This window comes from Vollenhovia emeryi, unplaced genomic scaffold (assembly GCF_000949405.1).
Source record: "Vollenhovia emeryi isolate VEMERY1.0 unplaced genomic scaffold, V.emery_V1.0 DF939168.1, whole genome shotgun sequence".
In the NCBI taxonomy this organism is placed as follows: Eukaryota; Metazoa; Arthropoda; class Insecta; order Hymenoptera; family Formicidae; genus Vollenhovia; species Vollenhovia emeryi.
The window spans coordinates 90,149-103,933 of record NW_011967198.1 but is presented as its reverse complement, the minus strand read 5'-3'; the positions used below and the strand labels follow the sequence as shown (position 1 = coordinate 103,933).

At 39.2% G+C, this 13,785-nt stretch overlaps 1 protein-coding gene across 1 annotated transcript in view; it reads left to right on the top strand.

Annotated features, from left to right (window-relative positions):
- Nucleotides 1–13,785, top strand: part of LOC105564092 — a 197,080-nt gene that overhangs the window by 173,724 nt on the left and 9,571 nt on the right. The window contains exon 5 of the mRNA XM_012016206.1: nucleotides 4,276–4,448. Coding sequence (XP_011871596.1) covers nucleotides 4,276–4,448 — 173 coding nt within the window. The remainder of the gene's footprint in view (nucleotides 1–4,275; nucleotides 4,449–13,785) is intronic.

The following is a 13,785-nucleotide window of genomic DNA, read 5'->3' as shown; positions in this document are numbered from 1 at the left end:
CTTACAATTAGATGAGTTAGTCTCGTCAAATCTCATTGATAAAAGCCGCCGCTTGAACGTCCGAATCATTTTTCAATGCAAGTTATAATATTGAGTCGATAAACGTTACTTATTAATAATAAACGTGTACAAATCAAGAGCGTTTCATCCCCACATTCACCGCGATCGCGTCTTGGAAATTGGTAAAGCAAAAGTAATAACGCGCACGGAGCAACTCTCGCCACTGCTTGCCAGCTCGACGTTCGGCGAGCGAGTGAGAAGGCAGCGACCTTGGTACACGATGGCACGCAAAAACATCGTACGTCACCGCGCCGAGACAAAAACAACTACGAACGTTGAGAATACGTTGACTTTTTTTGTTCCGTGACTGTTACTACGTTTTGTGTATCGTTCTACGGACTTCTATGGTATTGATTAAATTAACTGATTAATGCTGTTCAATCGAGATGTTTCGAAACAAAAATCGTTGTTACTTAAATTATAATTACTATGATTAGAGATTATATCCCAATTGTTGATGCATATAAATGTATATTACTAAATTACAAATCATCATTTATTATGTGCAGAAATTATCGAATTATTTACTTTAATAATAATATAAATTGGTATTAAATACTTTATTGGAAATAGCATTGCGCGCGCTATTTAGTTTTAATTTATATGTATTTATGATCTTCTTCACACGCATTAAAACTTTTTTAATGTGAAGAAGACGTAATCTGACGTTGACACTCTGTTAAAATACATATGTTACATGATCTCCTCACTGACAACTACTCGCAGCAGAAAGCCAAGCGAGAAAATCAGCATCGCGGAACAGCGTCAATAATTAAATCTCTTATATATCTTTTTATAAAGAAGATTAGTTATCGTTGCATCTCATTAGAAGAATAAGAATTTCTTTCATTCTCCTTCATTCAATTAGATATTTAACTTTAATTTCTTTTTCTTTACGATATTAACGACATTCGCGCCGGTAACATCTCTTTTTTAGAAAGGGATATAACATTTCTCTCTGTTTCTTTTTTACCTGCATAAAATTGATATTTCTTTTATATATTTTTTGGAAAAACGGATGCTTTTATGAGGATAAATTTATCAAATTAGTGAAATTTAAATATTTTAACATTTATAACATGTTATTAGGATTGAATATAAAGAAACCTGGAAATAAAATTGACATATTTAAATTTTGTTTTGTATATATTAGTATTACATATATTATTCTGTTTCTTTTTTACCTGCATAAAATTGATATTTCTTTTATATATTTTTTGGAAAAACGGATGCTTTTATCAGGATAAATTTAACAAATTAGTGAAATTTAAATATTTTAACATTTATAAGGATTGAATATAAAGAAACCTGGAAATAAAATTGACATATTTAAATTCTGTTTTGTATATATTAGTATTACATATATTATGTTATGAAAATATGATGGAATAATGGTATTTTACAGCATATTTTAGTCCAAGTTTTTTTTTATATTAAATAATATTATTGCGCATCACATATTTTTTTATTTAAAAGATAATTTATACACATATAATTTTAGTATTTTCAACAAATTAAATCGTAATATTATAAAAATAATATAAATTCGTATAAAAATTGTATTATTTTTAACACATTTACTGCGATATTTTTAAATTCGAAAAATATTTGTATTGCGAAAAATGTTGCATATTGTTTGTTTTTGTTGTTTTATCAGAACAACATAGCAAGCTGAGTTGAGAAATAACATTTACGTAACGTGCTACCTAGTTTGCGTCTACCTTATTGATTTAGCTCTCCATCCGCATCCTGAATAGAATCAACGCTACCGTCGTGGGGATTTTACGAAATAATTACCGAAACATGATTAGAAGCTATCGCTCGACGCGCGACATTTAATTAGACAATAATTAACGCTTGCTCCAATTTCAAAGTCCTCATAGCACACCGGCAAGCAGATGAAGCTGTTGAAGTATTCATTAATACAACCTTTACGGCCAAATAGATACAAAGGAAGGATTTTTTTTTCTTAATTATTTTTAATTATTTCACGTGAGTGAGTATTATGTTACTTTTAATTATTCTACATGAACGCTAAAGCATTATTAGTAGAGAAAATATATTTCAACGCCCAAATTCAATCACAAATCTATTTTCGCAACGATTACACAACCTAACAATGGAGTTTCTACTAAACAGATTTCGCTCCGAGGGCAATTTCATGGCGGAATCAACTGATGATGCCTATTAATTTAACAGAAATCACGCTATCCCATATTAGGATCCTATCTCATAATAGGGAACTTTCCTCTACCTTAAGAAACACATACGTCGAAAAAGTATAATTATAATTTTCGAAATTTTATGGAATTAATTATTGTCGAATAATGATGTAGTAATTATTTTTATTGTTATTATAGTAAGTCGATAGAATTATCTATTCATGTCTATCAACAAAATTAGTACGTCGATTAAAATGAGCGTCGCTCATAAGCGTAAGGCTAACTGTGTATTCCATAGAAATATATAAATATGATTCAAAAAACGAATTACCGACGCTTCCCTGAAAGTTTTTATAATAGCAACGATTATGAATTCCTTTTGATATCCGCTCGGCAAAATGAAAGATATACTCGTCGCTCTTCATCTACAGTTACGGTTCTCATAATTTTTATTAACCAAAAGGAAATCGATATATCATTAATTCGACACGAGCACGACGATGAGGTTTATTAAGAATAAATGACCGATATTAGCGACAACGTGAGATACATAGCTTCCTATTGTTACAGCTGTTGCTTCTCACTAGAGTTGTAGAAAATACACTGACATTATGTGAAATCACTCTTGTTTCTTCCCGATTTAAATAAGTGCAAAAAAATATTCTACCTCACGAGACTCTCGAAATTCCCTGTCCTTTATCACGGAAACTTTTCCGATATAAACCTAATTGAAAGTTTAACGTATTTCAGTTAAATACAAAATAGTCCATTCGTCCGCCTGCAAAGTGCCGTTTTTCTGCAACGAAGTAAGTGCAGGAGTTCGTCGTTCCGAAAATTCCAGCGAAAAATAAAAACGAGTCGGACTAAAGGGCAAACGGAGAAAAACGACGGAGTGTTGCTCGGCAAAGCACCATAAAGTCTCATTGGCTTTAATTCGGTCGTACCCCGCTGGCCACTGGGGGTGATTAATCGTAACGTTACTACAACACGAAAGCACCTTACCACCAATCATTCCCTACGATGCTTTAGAAAGAAAGTCGACAATGTTGTTTAATGCATTCTCGCCTAATTGGCTATATTTGTCTCACTAGAAGAAGTAAACCGAATACTTGTTAAAACACACGCATATAATTTATTTTAAAAAAATGGACAGAGTGATTAGTCGCTGAAAAAAACATTCTACAAATTGTGCTCATATATATTACGCGTAAGAAGAAGTTCCTGTCAGTCGAAAGAGATTCTCAGTCTAGTTCTGGGTAACTACTACAAATATCTGTATTCCCATTTATTAAAATTCATCGTAAAGGAAAGGAAGGGCTTTCGGTTTAGGGCGATGAAAAATTCAGTTACTTTTAAAAGGAAAGGAAGAAGGTCGGTCAATGTTTAATCTTTAAATAGAACAGGATGTACATTCTTATGCCTCCCGTTGTATCTCTTATTAAATCTTGGAAGTTCTTAAGATCTGTCTTTAATTTTTTATTAAGTCCACTTCAAATCGCTGAAGGAATCCGTAGATGAAAGTGCGCCCCGGAGCACCCCTATATATAAAAATTACGATATTTCTTAATTATTAGCGCAGAGTTGAAAAAAAAACTGTAAAGTTCCACTCTGAAAGCTACACTTAATTAAGTCAATTCGATTTCGATCTATGCCTGGAAAATGGGGGAAAACACGTGAGAGAGTAAAATATGTAAAATAATTCTCCATTACATCATTTGCAAAATCGGAAAAGCTTGGGGAGCTTCATACGTGCACGGTCGCGATAAATATGGCAAATATTCGGAAATGAAGTGTTTCTCTTAAATCCGCTCACCGGTGTTTAAAAACGAAAAGTGTATTATCCCCCCCCGAACATAATTCACATATATTGCGTGTGCAGGTCAAGTGAAACGAAATGAAACCTTTATGAATTCTCGAAGAGCACGTTTATTTCCCTTCATAAATATGCATGTTCCGCGATATTTCGCGGTGCAGAAAACGATATATTTTTTTTTTCCATTCGATCGGTGTCGGACCGCTGATTGAAAGCGTTCTCGCTGTATTGCTGTTTCAGTTGCGCGAGTACACCCTGACCGAATCGTATCATGAAGACGAAGTCGAGGTCGAATTCGTCAGCAATGACAATCTGCAAGCGAACAGCGAAGCTCCCAGAGGAATCGATCCGAACAGGGACCTGAACGAGGCCATAGCCGAGGAACGAAGGGAAATGGACACTCAGAGATACAGGTACGTTTCCTCCACTTTCCATCGGCCTTTTTCATCTTTCCCCTCGCCCGAACGAACCTTTTACTTTGTTATTTTGGACCGGCAATGGGAAGTCGCGCTTTTTACCGCGTATTTGGCAAGTGAACTTCAAAATCAAAGAACCATCCTTTTTCTCCCTTCTACGTGCTCGCATTTTGAATTCCGTTATCGGATTTGTTCGAATGTGGATAGGTCGATCAAATCAATCGAGAGATTTTAGAGAGAAAATTAAGATTGAATTCAGTTAGTTAATTACTTTTAACGAAATGTCGGGTACTTTTTGTGCCGCGTGTGTTAATAAATAATCTACTCGGCATGTTTTACAGCTTGAATATCAATTAACTCCAAATAAAGAAAAGAGAGCAGCAACTCTAGACGAGTAATTTTCAATTTTTCTAACGCGACTAACATAAGACCAATAGATACTATAGTTTCGCAATAATTTTACAATAAATGCCTCTGCCGATATAGCATCCCTTGTGTCACTTTTTTTTATGTATCTTCTTAAGACACTCTTGTTTAACGAAGAAGATATAAACGAAAGCACTAACTCGTTATAAACTTACGGTTCATAAGGTCGAGGGTCCGAACGAAAATTCCGAAGTTCGAATCAGTTTGTTAAGTCTGGCTGCCTAATACTTTCTCTTCAAGTTTTAATTCCTCCGGGACGTCGCCCGGAGACGAAGCTCTTAAGCTCGGGGATACAGAATAGATAGTAAACGTCTCCTTCCCGCCGACGAGGGAAGACTCGTATAAGTGACGAGTATACAATTCAATGGGCGCTTCTGCATTAAATATATTCCATCCTGCACTGAACAAAGATTTTCTCTCTACGTAGCTAATCATGGTTTGCTAAAAGTATTTTCGCTGCCATAACTAACTAAATTTTTTAACCACGGCAAACGGTTTGCTGTTGCACCCGATAGGCACAGTAGCAAAATATTTGGCTGCCCATATTTTACAACGAAAATTTAGTTGCCACGTGCAGTTTTTAGCTACATTTTCCTTTCGGTATGGAGAAATTACTGTCACCCGATAAGTCGTATCTTGAAAAATTATTATCACAAGATCCTTATCTTTTAAACATATGCTCGATTTCAAATAATACGCGAGGTGTGATTTAACAATCTGATATAAGAAGCAAATTAAGTAATTTAGAGCGGTAGAATTTCGTATGTTCGACAATAACTAATAGTATTTTAAAAGTTGTAATAAAGTTTCGTGAATTCTATCTTAAACCGTATGTTATAATTCGCTTGCAACACGTGTTCACAGAGACGCTTTTTTCTTCGCAATGACCAATGCTGTCATCTACCAAAGTATTGACCTTTCCTCCCGGGACGCTCTTGCTTTCCTCTCGCTTTATGAAAGACCCCAAGACTAGATCCGTCCTCCAGCCTTTCACCACTCTCTTTTATGACACGAACTCGGATCGTTCTTCTGTGTGCCTTCCAGCAGTGCCCCTTCATACCCTTACGAGATTTCTCGTCCCTCTAACATGCACCTTCTCGCTCTATTTCTCTCTTTAACTTTTACGATGAAGAACTCGAGCGGAGAGCCGTATGAAGATCGCGAGTCCTCTCCTCGCAACGCCGTGCTTACTCGACACTCGGAAAAATCGCCAGACTTGCCCCGTGACATTTGACAATTCCGTATGACGTTTACGCGATGATAAAACGAGAGCGTCCTGATACGCCTTTGGAAGAAAATTCGCCCGTCGGCAACACGACTTTCTACTTTCTCCATATCGTCCCGACAACATCTCTCAAGTCTCTTCAATTAGCCTTAATAAAATTGCCTACTTTTTATTCCTAATACACACGGCGAGGTGCAAACTGTGAATTACTGCCAACACCGTTCGCCCCAATTGCACGGGAATAAAAGTTTAAGGAGAATTTACGGGGATGCTTTAAGACCACTTTCTCGCGGCGTAGAAATAAAATGTTTGTATTTCCAAATATCTCATTCGAGATCAAATCTTTCATTCAACAGATCGTAAAATAGAAAACGAATACTAACCGCGTCACCCCGAATCCAGATATAAAATTTGCATAGCTTACTGACAGCTCGATTTAACACTGTCTAATAATGACTACAATTTTCACCGAAATATAATTAATCTAATTATAATGATTATAATTAATTCCTGTCCCCCCCCCCCTCTCTCTCTCTCTCTCTAGAATTCTTACAAAAATTTAAAATAAAGTTGCTTTCCAAAATAGATTGATACATAAGTAATGCTTCTGAAACTATAATAATTTTTTCTGACACTTATACTTTTATAAGAAAGTAGTTGGTGCAAAGATGTAAGTTACGTTATTGAAAGGGAAACGTTAATTGATGGTCACAGAATATATTGTACGCGACGAAAGTAATATTCTCTTTCGTTTTGTTTATTGAACGGTAAAGCCAACCGCCCCCCCCCCCCCCCCCCCCCCCGAGCCGCAAATGCAATTTATCGCGAAACGCAACTAGTCAGATTGGATGCTGCCAACATTATATATCCATAACGATATTACGTATCCGCGGGAGTCGTGTGATTCTCTCGCGTCAGTGTGTACCGATTCGAATACAAATTTATTACTTCGTTATGATATTACGTCCTGTGCGTGACGTATCGCGTCTTCTTCTAATCGTATCCGCGAATACATCTGGGAAATGCCCTTTGAGATCGGACGAGTAGAAATTATTCATCGACTGCCACTGCAATTGTCGTCGGATTTTCATCGTTTTGGAAAGAAATTTTAGGAAAACATTTTCAATAATCTAGTTAGTGTAGTCGAAAAATTATTCGTATATAACGTAAATAATTTTGCTAAATGATATTCCGATTTTTTTGTGTACAAAACGTCCCACGATTACGCACAATTAGTATGCCAGCATATTCTAAGAAATTTAACGAGTGTCGAAATCCTACTACAAAAATTTTACCACTCTGACTTGTCACTCACCGATATACGATGCGCAATGATGAAATTGTATTACCTTGACTACGTTGAACTGAAACAGAAAAAAAATTACAAATGATATTAGTAACGCTCAAAATAATAAAATAATCGTAAAAATATATTGTTGTTTGCGCATAAAATAATTACAGACGATTAATTTGAGATAAAAAAATATTTGTACGAAAGCGAAATATAAATTTCCACAAGCAATATGATAAACGCGCGCAACGCCATATATACTTGCTCCACAATTGAAAAAATGTTTGCCATATAAATATAACATTTTGCAATCAACATAAAATCCGTCATCTAATATTCGCGCGTATATTCGGGCCCAGTATTTACATAACGTAGCGTTACATCTTATACATTATTTTTACATTTGTACACTGAAAAAAATTTCTGGTTGAATATGGACGAATCACATAATTCCTTTAGGATTTACCAGAATTCCTTTAGGATTTACCAGAATTTCTGTAGGATTACAGGAATTCTGGTAAATCCTAAAGGAATTCTGGTAAATCCTAAAGGAATTATCTGATTCGTCCATATTCAACCAGAAATTTTTTTCAGTGTATAATTGTAAATATAATTTATCGTTCTCTTTCTCCCTCGGGTTCTTCGAGCGCTACGAAAGCGCAGTGAAGCTTCTCAGCAGCCAAACGGCTTTTTCACATTGCATCGGAGGCACCGGGGCTACACGTATGCTTGACATCCGATGGCTGATTACGATATTACTTTTCGCGGACGTCCTGATTCGTGACAATTTCTGCGATACGTATAGCGTATCCGGCGGTTCGCCGTAATATCCGGCCAGAGCTCGCGGTAATGTCAGACCGACGGGAAACATCGACACTGTACGACGGCGAGAAACGTACGAGCCTGAAAATAACGTTATAACGCGCTGCTCCCCGTTATATCGTCTCCTACATTTTGTACTTGTTTTACTTTGTCGGGGCGGACATGCTGGGCGAGATTTTCATGACCTCCAATTTCGATCAAGCTGCCCGACAAAATTGAGAAAATAGAGGGAACATTTTCTCGGGCTTCGATCGGCGTACAAAATATTTGTATGTAGGAAAAATAGCGGTTCCGAAAAGATTTGGTTACGAATGGATTGGAAAAAAAGTGTCGGGAGAGACGATCTTTATATTCGATTGCACTTTTATCAGATTATTCTCGTGTAACTGTGACGTGTCAATAGTTGCTGTCATATCTTCGCTAGCTCTTACTAATATTACAATTAAAATAATTGCAACTATATATTGTTCACGCCGATCTCTGCACTTGTCACAAATGATTTTGCGCATACTTCAATTGATGACACTATGGTATACTGTCAGTGAAACTCTCATTTACGATACTTCCTGATCTCCTTCCGCGACATAACAAACTCAACTCGGATAAAATTCAAACTGACGTTCGAAAGGAAACGATACAATTATCTTTCGTATTTCTAACTATGCACCCTCTAAAGTTTTTGAAAATAGAACCATGGAGCGAAATATTCGCTCTATTGGAGCAAACATTAACTCTATTAGAGCGAATATTTTATTCCACGATTCTATTTTCACTCCAAAACTTTAGAGAGCAGAGTGTCTTCGAACCATTAGGTATTTTTGTTCTCGTCGATTCCAAGATCTGTGGCAAAAGATACCTTTAGTGGTTTTCAAGGCACCTTGCATTTTTCGCGCGCCCTCTCTGTAGCCCCACATAACGAAGGCACGATAACTGATGTATTTAACCCGGTCAAAGCCGTACAAAAGGCCGCAAACGCCTCGAGGGCGATCGAATCGACACACACGATCGGCGGCTGATCGCGTGCACCTTGCGTGAAGACCGACCGCATTCGCTTTATAGGCCTCTCGTATCCTTATCCGTCCAATATCCGGCTGACGCGCTTGGCTTCGCCAAGATCGATAAAGCTTACGTTCGATGACACTCGAGATCGATCTGTGTAGCCCCTGTGCCGTTTCCTTCCGCGCGCCGGGTAGCCAATCTCTTCGGAACGTTACCGCAGATTCGATTCCATTCAACGCTATCTGGCCACTCGGCAAGGAGCGATCGTCGTTTCTGGTAATTGCTATTGTGCCTTCGAGGCTGTCGCCGATACTGCCGCTGCCCCACTTTGGGACGAGACCCTCCGAGCTTTCTATTTTCCTGCTCTTCGTCTTAACAGATTAAATCTTACGACCGGATCATCCTGGTCATTTCCTAGTCCGGGACTCGTGGACGGAGGTCATTTCGTTGGGGCAACGAGGCCACGACAACGATATATCTCATTACTTAACAGCCATTTAGCCGATTTCTTCGAGGGACGTAGCCAGATATTAATTTCGCAAGAGCGTTGACCTTGTCAACGTAAATGAAATTGCGTAACCATGCTGTATCTTTACAGAATTGTATTAGAAATTGCGGAAAATTAGTTTTTATTATGAAAAACAATATCCTTGCGTCTCGTATTCTATTCGGTGCACGTACAATAACGTGATAAGGAAGAGATAGCGACAATGTCTTTCTGCAATTCTGTTCACGCGCAAATCGATATTGAATATCTCCAAAGGTCGATGTAGCTGCGAATTAGTGATAAAAGGTAAATCTCGTTCGGCAATATTTCAATTTGGCTAAAAGTTTTTACGCCCGAAGCCACATATTGCGCTTTTTTTTGGCATAGTGTATTCAGGTTATTACATTACATTCTTTTCACGAAAATAATTCGTAACTGTTTCGATAAAAATTTCTATTAACGAAACAATATGCTTTTTCTCCCTTTTTTTACATTATCAATGTTTTACGATATTTTGAGAAACAAATTACAGAATAGGTATGATATCAATAGGTACGACCGCGCAAATAAACAAATTAATGGTTCAGCAAATTTGTTGATGGCTCCAGAAAATAGAATAAAATGCTAAATTAAAATTAAAAAAAAACAGCTCTACGCTTTTACGTATGCATTCAATTTCGCGTATGGATGACCATTAAAATGTACAAATAACATGCAAAATAAAAAGGAAGGGACATGCTGCATCATCCGTATTATTTCTACGAGGAAACATCCCCCCCCCCTCTCTCTCTCTCTCTCTCTCTCTCTCTCTGTTGTATCACACTATATTTACTTGCGCATAAATGCCAGGAACGTACGTCGGGACGCATTAACGTTATGGTGAATTCAATTTTATGTATTCGAATTTAAGTTACGAACGTCGAGCAAAGCGCTACGAGCGATTATTTTGCTCGGTTAAATCTTCGACCAAGGAGATGATTTTCTGTCTAAAAAAAACCTGTGCAAATTACATTGTATAGGGTTGATGCATAAGTTCGTCCCGTTTTTAAACAATCGCGCACTTTATATACGAACACATTTAATTTTAAAGCAGTCGGACGAATTAGAGAAAAAAGGGCCGGCGAGTTTGCTCGCTGCAATATCAACGTGGATATTTTAACCCACCATTGACGTCGATACATATTAAGATACGCGGGGGCAGGCCGTCATTTCGAACGGAACGAGCGTCTTGGGTGAGCGAATTTCAGTTTGGTTTCTCTGACCAGTTAACTGAAGTTTACCAAACGCGTTTCAAGAACAATACGCGACGCGTTAACCAGACGAGGACCGCGAAGCCTCGTTGACACACCCGTGAATTCAATAGCGGTAAGCTCGCGTGCGCGTTTACGCCTTTCGCGCAATCATAAAGTTAATTACCGGAGAACGATAGCCGCGTGCACAATATCGTGAAAGGGCATGCGCGACCGCGTAAATCCCCATCGCGCCCAGCGTGGCGGTGCCATTTGTGAACCGGCATACGGCACGTTTCAATGAATTTACTGCGATAAACGGAGAGTGAGTGTAACAAGAAGTAACTATAACGGACGACGTGCCTAGGCGGTATCGCCCGTTGCATCCCTTTTGCCTCCTCCCCCTTCGGCCCCTCTCCCTCCCCCCCTCCCCGGTTCACCGACGAAACGAGGGAGGAGAGCAGGGGAGTCGCGAACACGCGGCAATCGTAATGCGCCCGGTAATTTATTTTCCGCCACCGGCAATTTATTTTCACGCGCGCATTTTTCAGCGGCGCACGCGAGGTCAAAGAAACCAAACTAAAATTCGCTCACCCAAGACGCTCGTTCCGTTCGAAGGATGGCCTGCCTCCGCGTATCTTAATCTATCAGTGTCAATGATGTCGTTAAAATATCCACGTTGATATCGCAGCGAGCGAACGCTCCGATCCTTTTTCTTTTTTTTCTCGGCGATTTCCTGCGACCGCGCGGGCACGCGCGTGTGCGCGCGCGTGACATGGTGCGCCGGAACATTTTTTCATATCTCTCGCGAGCCCCGTGATAATCCGCGCGAACGGAGTCGCGGAAACAGCCCTGCATAATCCAAAATGTAAATGCTATTACTGTCGTAATGTTGGAAAATCTCCGCCATAGTTCCCACTCATATCGAGCAATATCATGTATCTCGGGAATATTTCTGGGGAAATCCGAGCCCCTCTTTTTGTCTGGTCTTGATTGCACCTCGGATTTTCCCCGAGCCGCAGGACGAGCGTACGCGCGCAGAAGCGCGAGTAATTAATTTATGGCGAAATAAGCCATCGAAACGGGCTGGAAATGAATTATTCGCGGGAAAAAACTTGTTGCAAAATTCGCGATATCGCGGCGCGTTTCGTGCCCGGTTGAAAAAAAAATATATCGACGAACATATAACGGCTTATAGAATAATGCACGTCGTGCATATATCGCGCGCAGATGCATAACGAGATCGAACGTGCGACGGAACTAAAATCCAACAGCGCGGTGCGCGTATTAACGCTTCAAAGTCCCCCTCGCCGTCAAATGCAAGCGCATTAGCGGGCAATTAATTCACCGGCGTCCATTGTATCGCATTCTCTCGCGTATTAAGTCCGTCGTTTGTAAATTCCAAACGGGCGTGACGTTAAAATAAATCACCGCGTCGGCGGCGTTGCGACAGATCGAAATCCCCTCGTAAGAGCGCCAAACTGCCGATGTGTCGTCATTGTCAACAAGCCTCCGTACGACGAAACGCGAGAATACACGCGTGTGTAACCTCGGGAAAAAAAAATGGAAACTCTCATTACATACGTCTTGATCATGATATCTAATTATATCTCATGAGATCCAATTCTTAACATCGTGAGATCTTGAAAGATCTACTTACTCTCTAAAATTTGTCGAGTGAAAATACTGCCATGGAGTGAAATGTTTACTCCATTGGAGTTAATATTCACTCTGTTGGAGGAAATATTCACGCCAATAGGGTGACTATTTCACTCCGTGGCAGTATTTTCACTCCACAAATTTTAGAGCATTCAGTTGGATCTCGATATCTCAATAGATGTAGCCTCGACCGAAGGGGAAACCGCTGAGGACATTGTGGTGTACAGATTTGCGGCATTACTGGGCATTACTGGGCATTTTTGGGGCATTAATTTGGGCCTTGCTGGGGCATTATAAAGGTAAAATAAGATAAAATAAGATAAAATAATGTCCACTGGGCATTAGTGAGCATTGGTGTACGTGATTTTGGTCAGCGCACTGAAAAAAATTTCTGGTTGAATATGGACGAATCAGATAATTCCTTTAGGATTTACCAGAATTCCTTTAGGATTTACCAGAATTTCTGTAGGATTACAGGAATTCTAGTAAATCCTAAAGGAATTCTGGTAAATCCTAAAGGAATTATCTGATTCGTCCATATTCAACCAGAAATTTTTTTCAGTGCGGTTTACCCCTCGGTGTCAGATTTCTGAAGAATGGATCTCGTAAGATATAATTAGATACATGATCGAGACATATATAAAGAGATTTTTTCCATTTTTTCCCCGGGACGCAGCGATACCTTATTTTCTCCGTCACGACGAAATAATGACCGCGGTTTCGCGTGGGGTCTAACGACCCACGATAAGTTTCGGCGCCCGTGATAACGGAGCACTTCTGCCTGTTATTTTGGGAGCGCCAAGGCTATGGCAACAAATACGTTCTACGTCGCCCGAGGAATGGAAATCGATACAAAGCGGGCAGCATGCGGACCCTCAAACCGACACACATTGTCGTTCAAGAAATGGGGGGATTCGTTGAAATTCGTGTTTCTCTCTTTTATCACTGACGTTAATTTCAAGAGGGCTCGAGCGCGTCTCCCGCGATCGGAAATATATTAGCCTAGTAAATTGCCGCCGGTTTTTTCTTTAACGAAGAAATTGATTAGAGAAGTTTTATCTCCGTTCTCCGCAAAAGGTGTTCTCGCGCTGCACGAAGTAAGGTAATAACGCTCGAAGACAATTTCCTGTGCTTCTCCCCACGCCCGTGACTATACTGATTGCCGGCAACTATATACTGTTTACCCTACTTCGCCA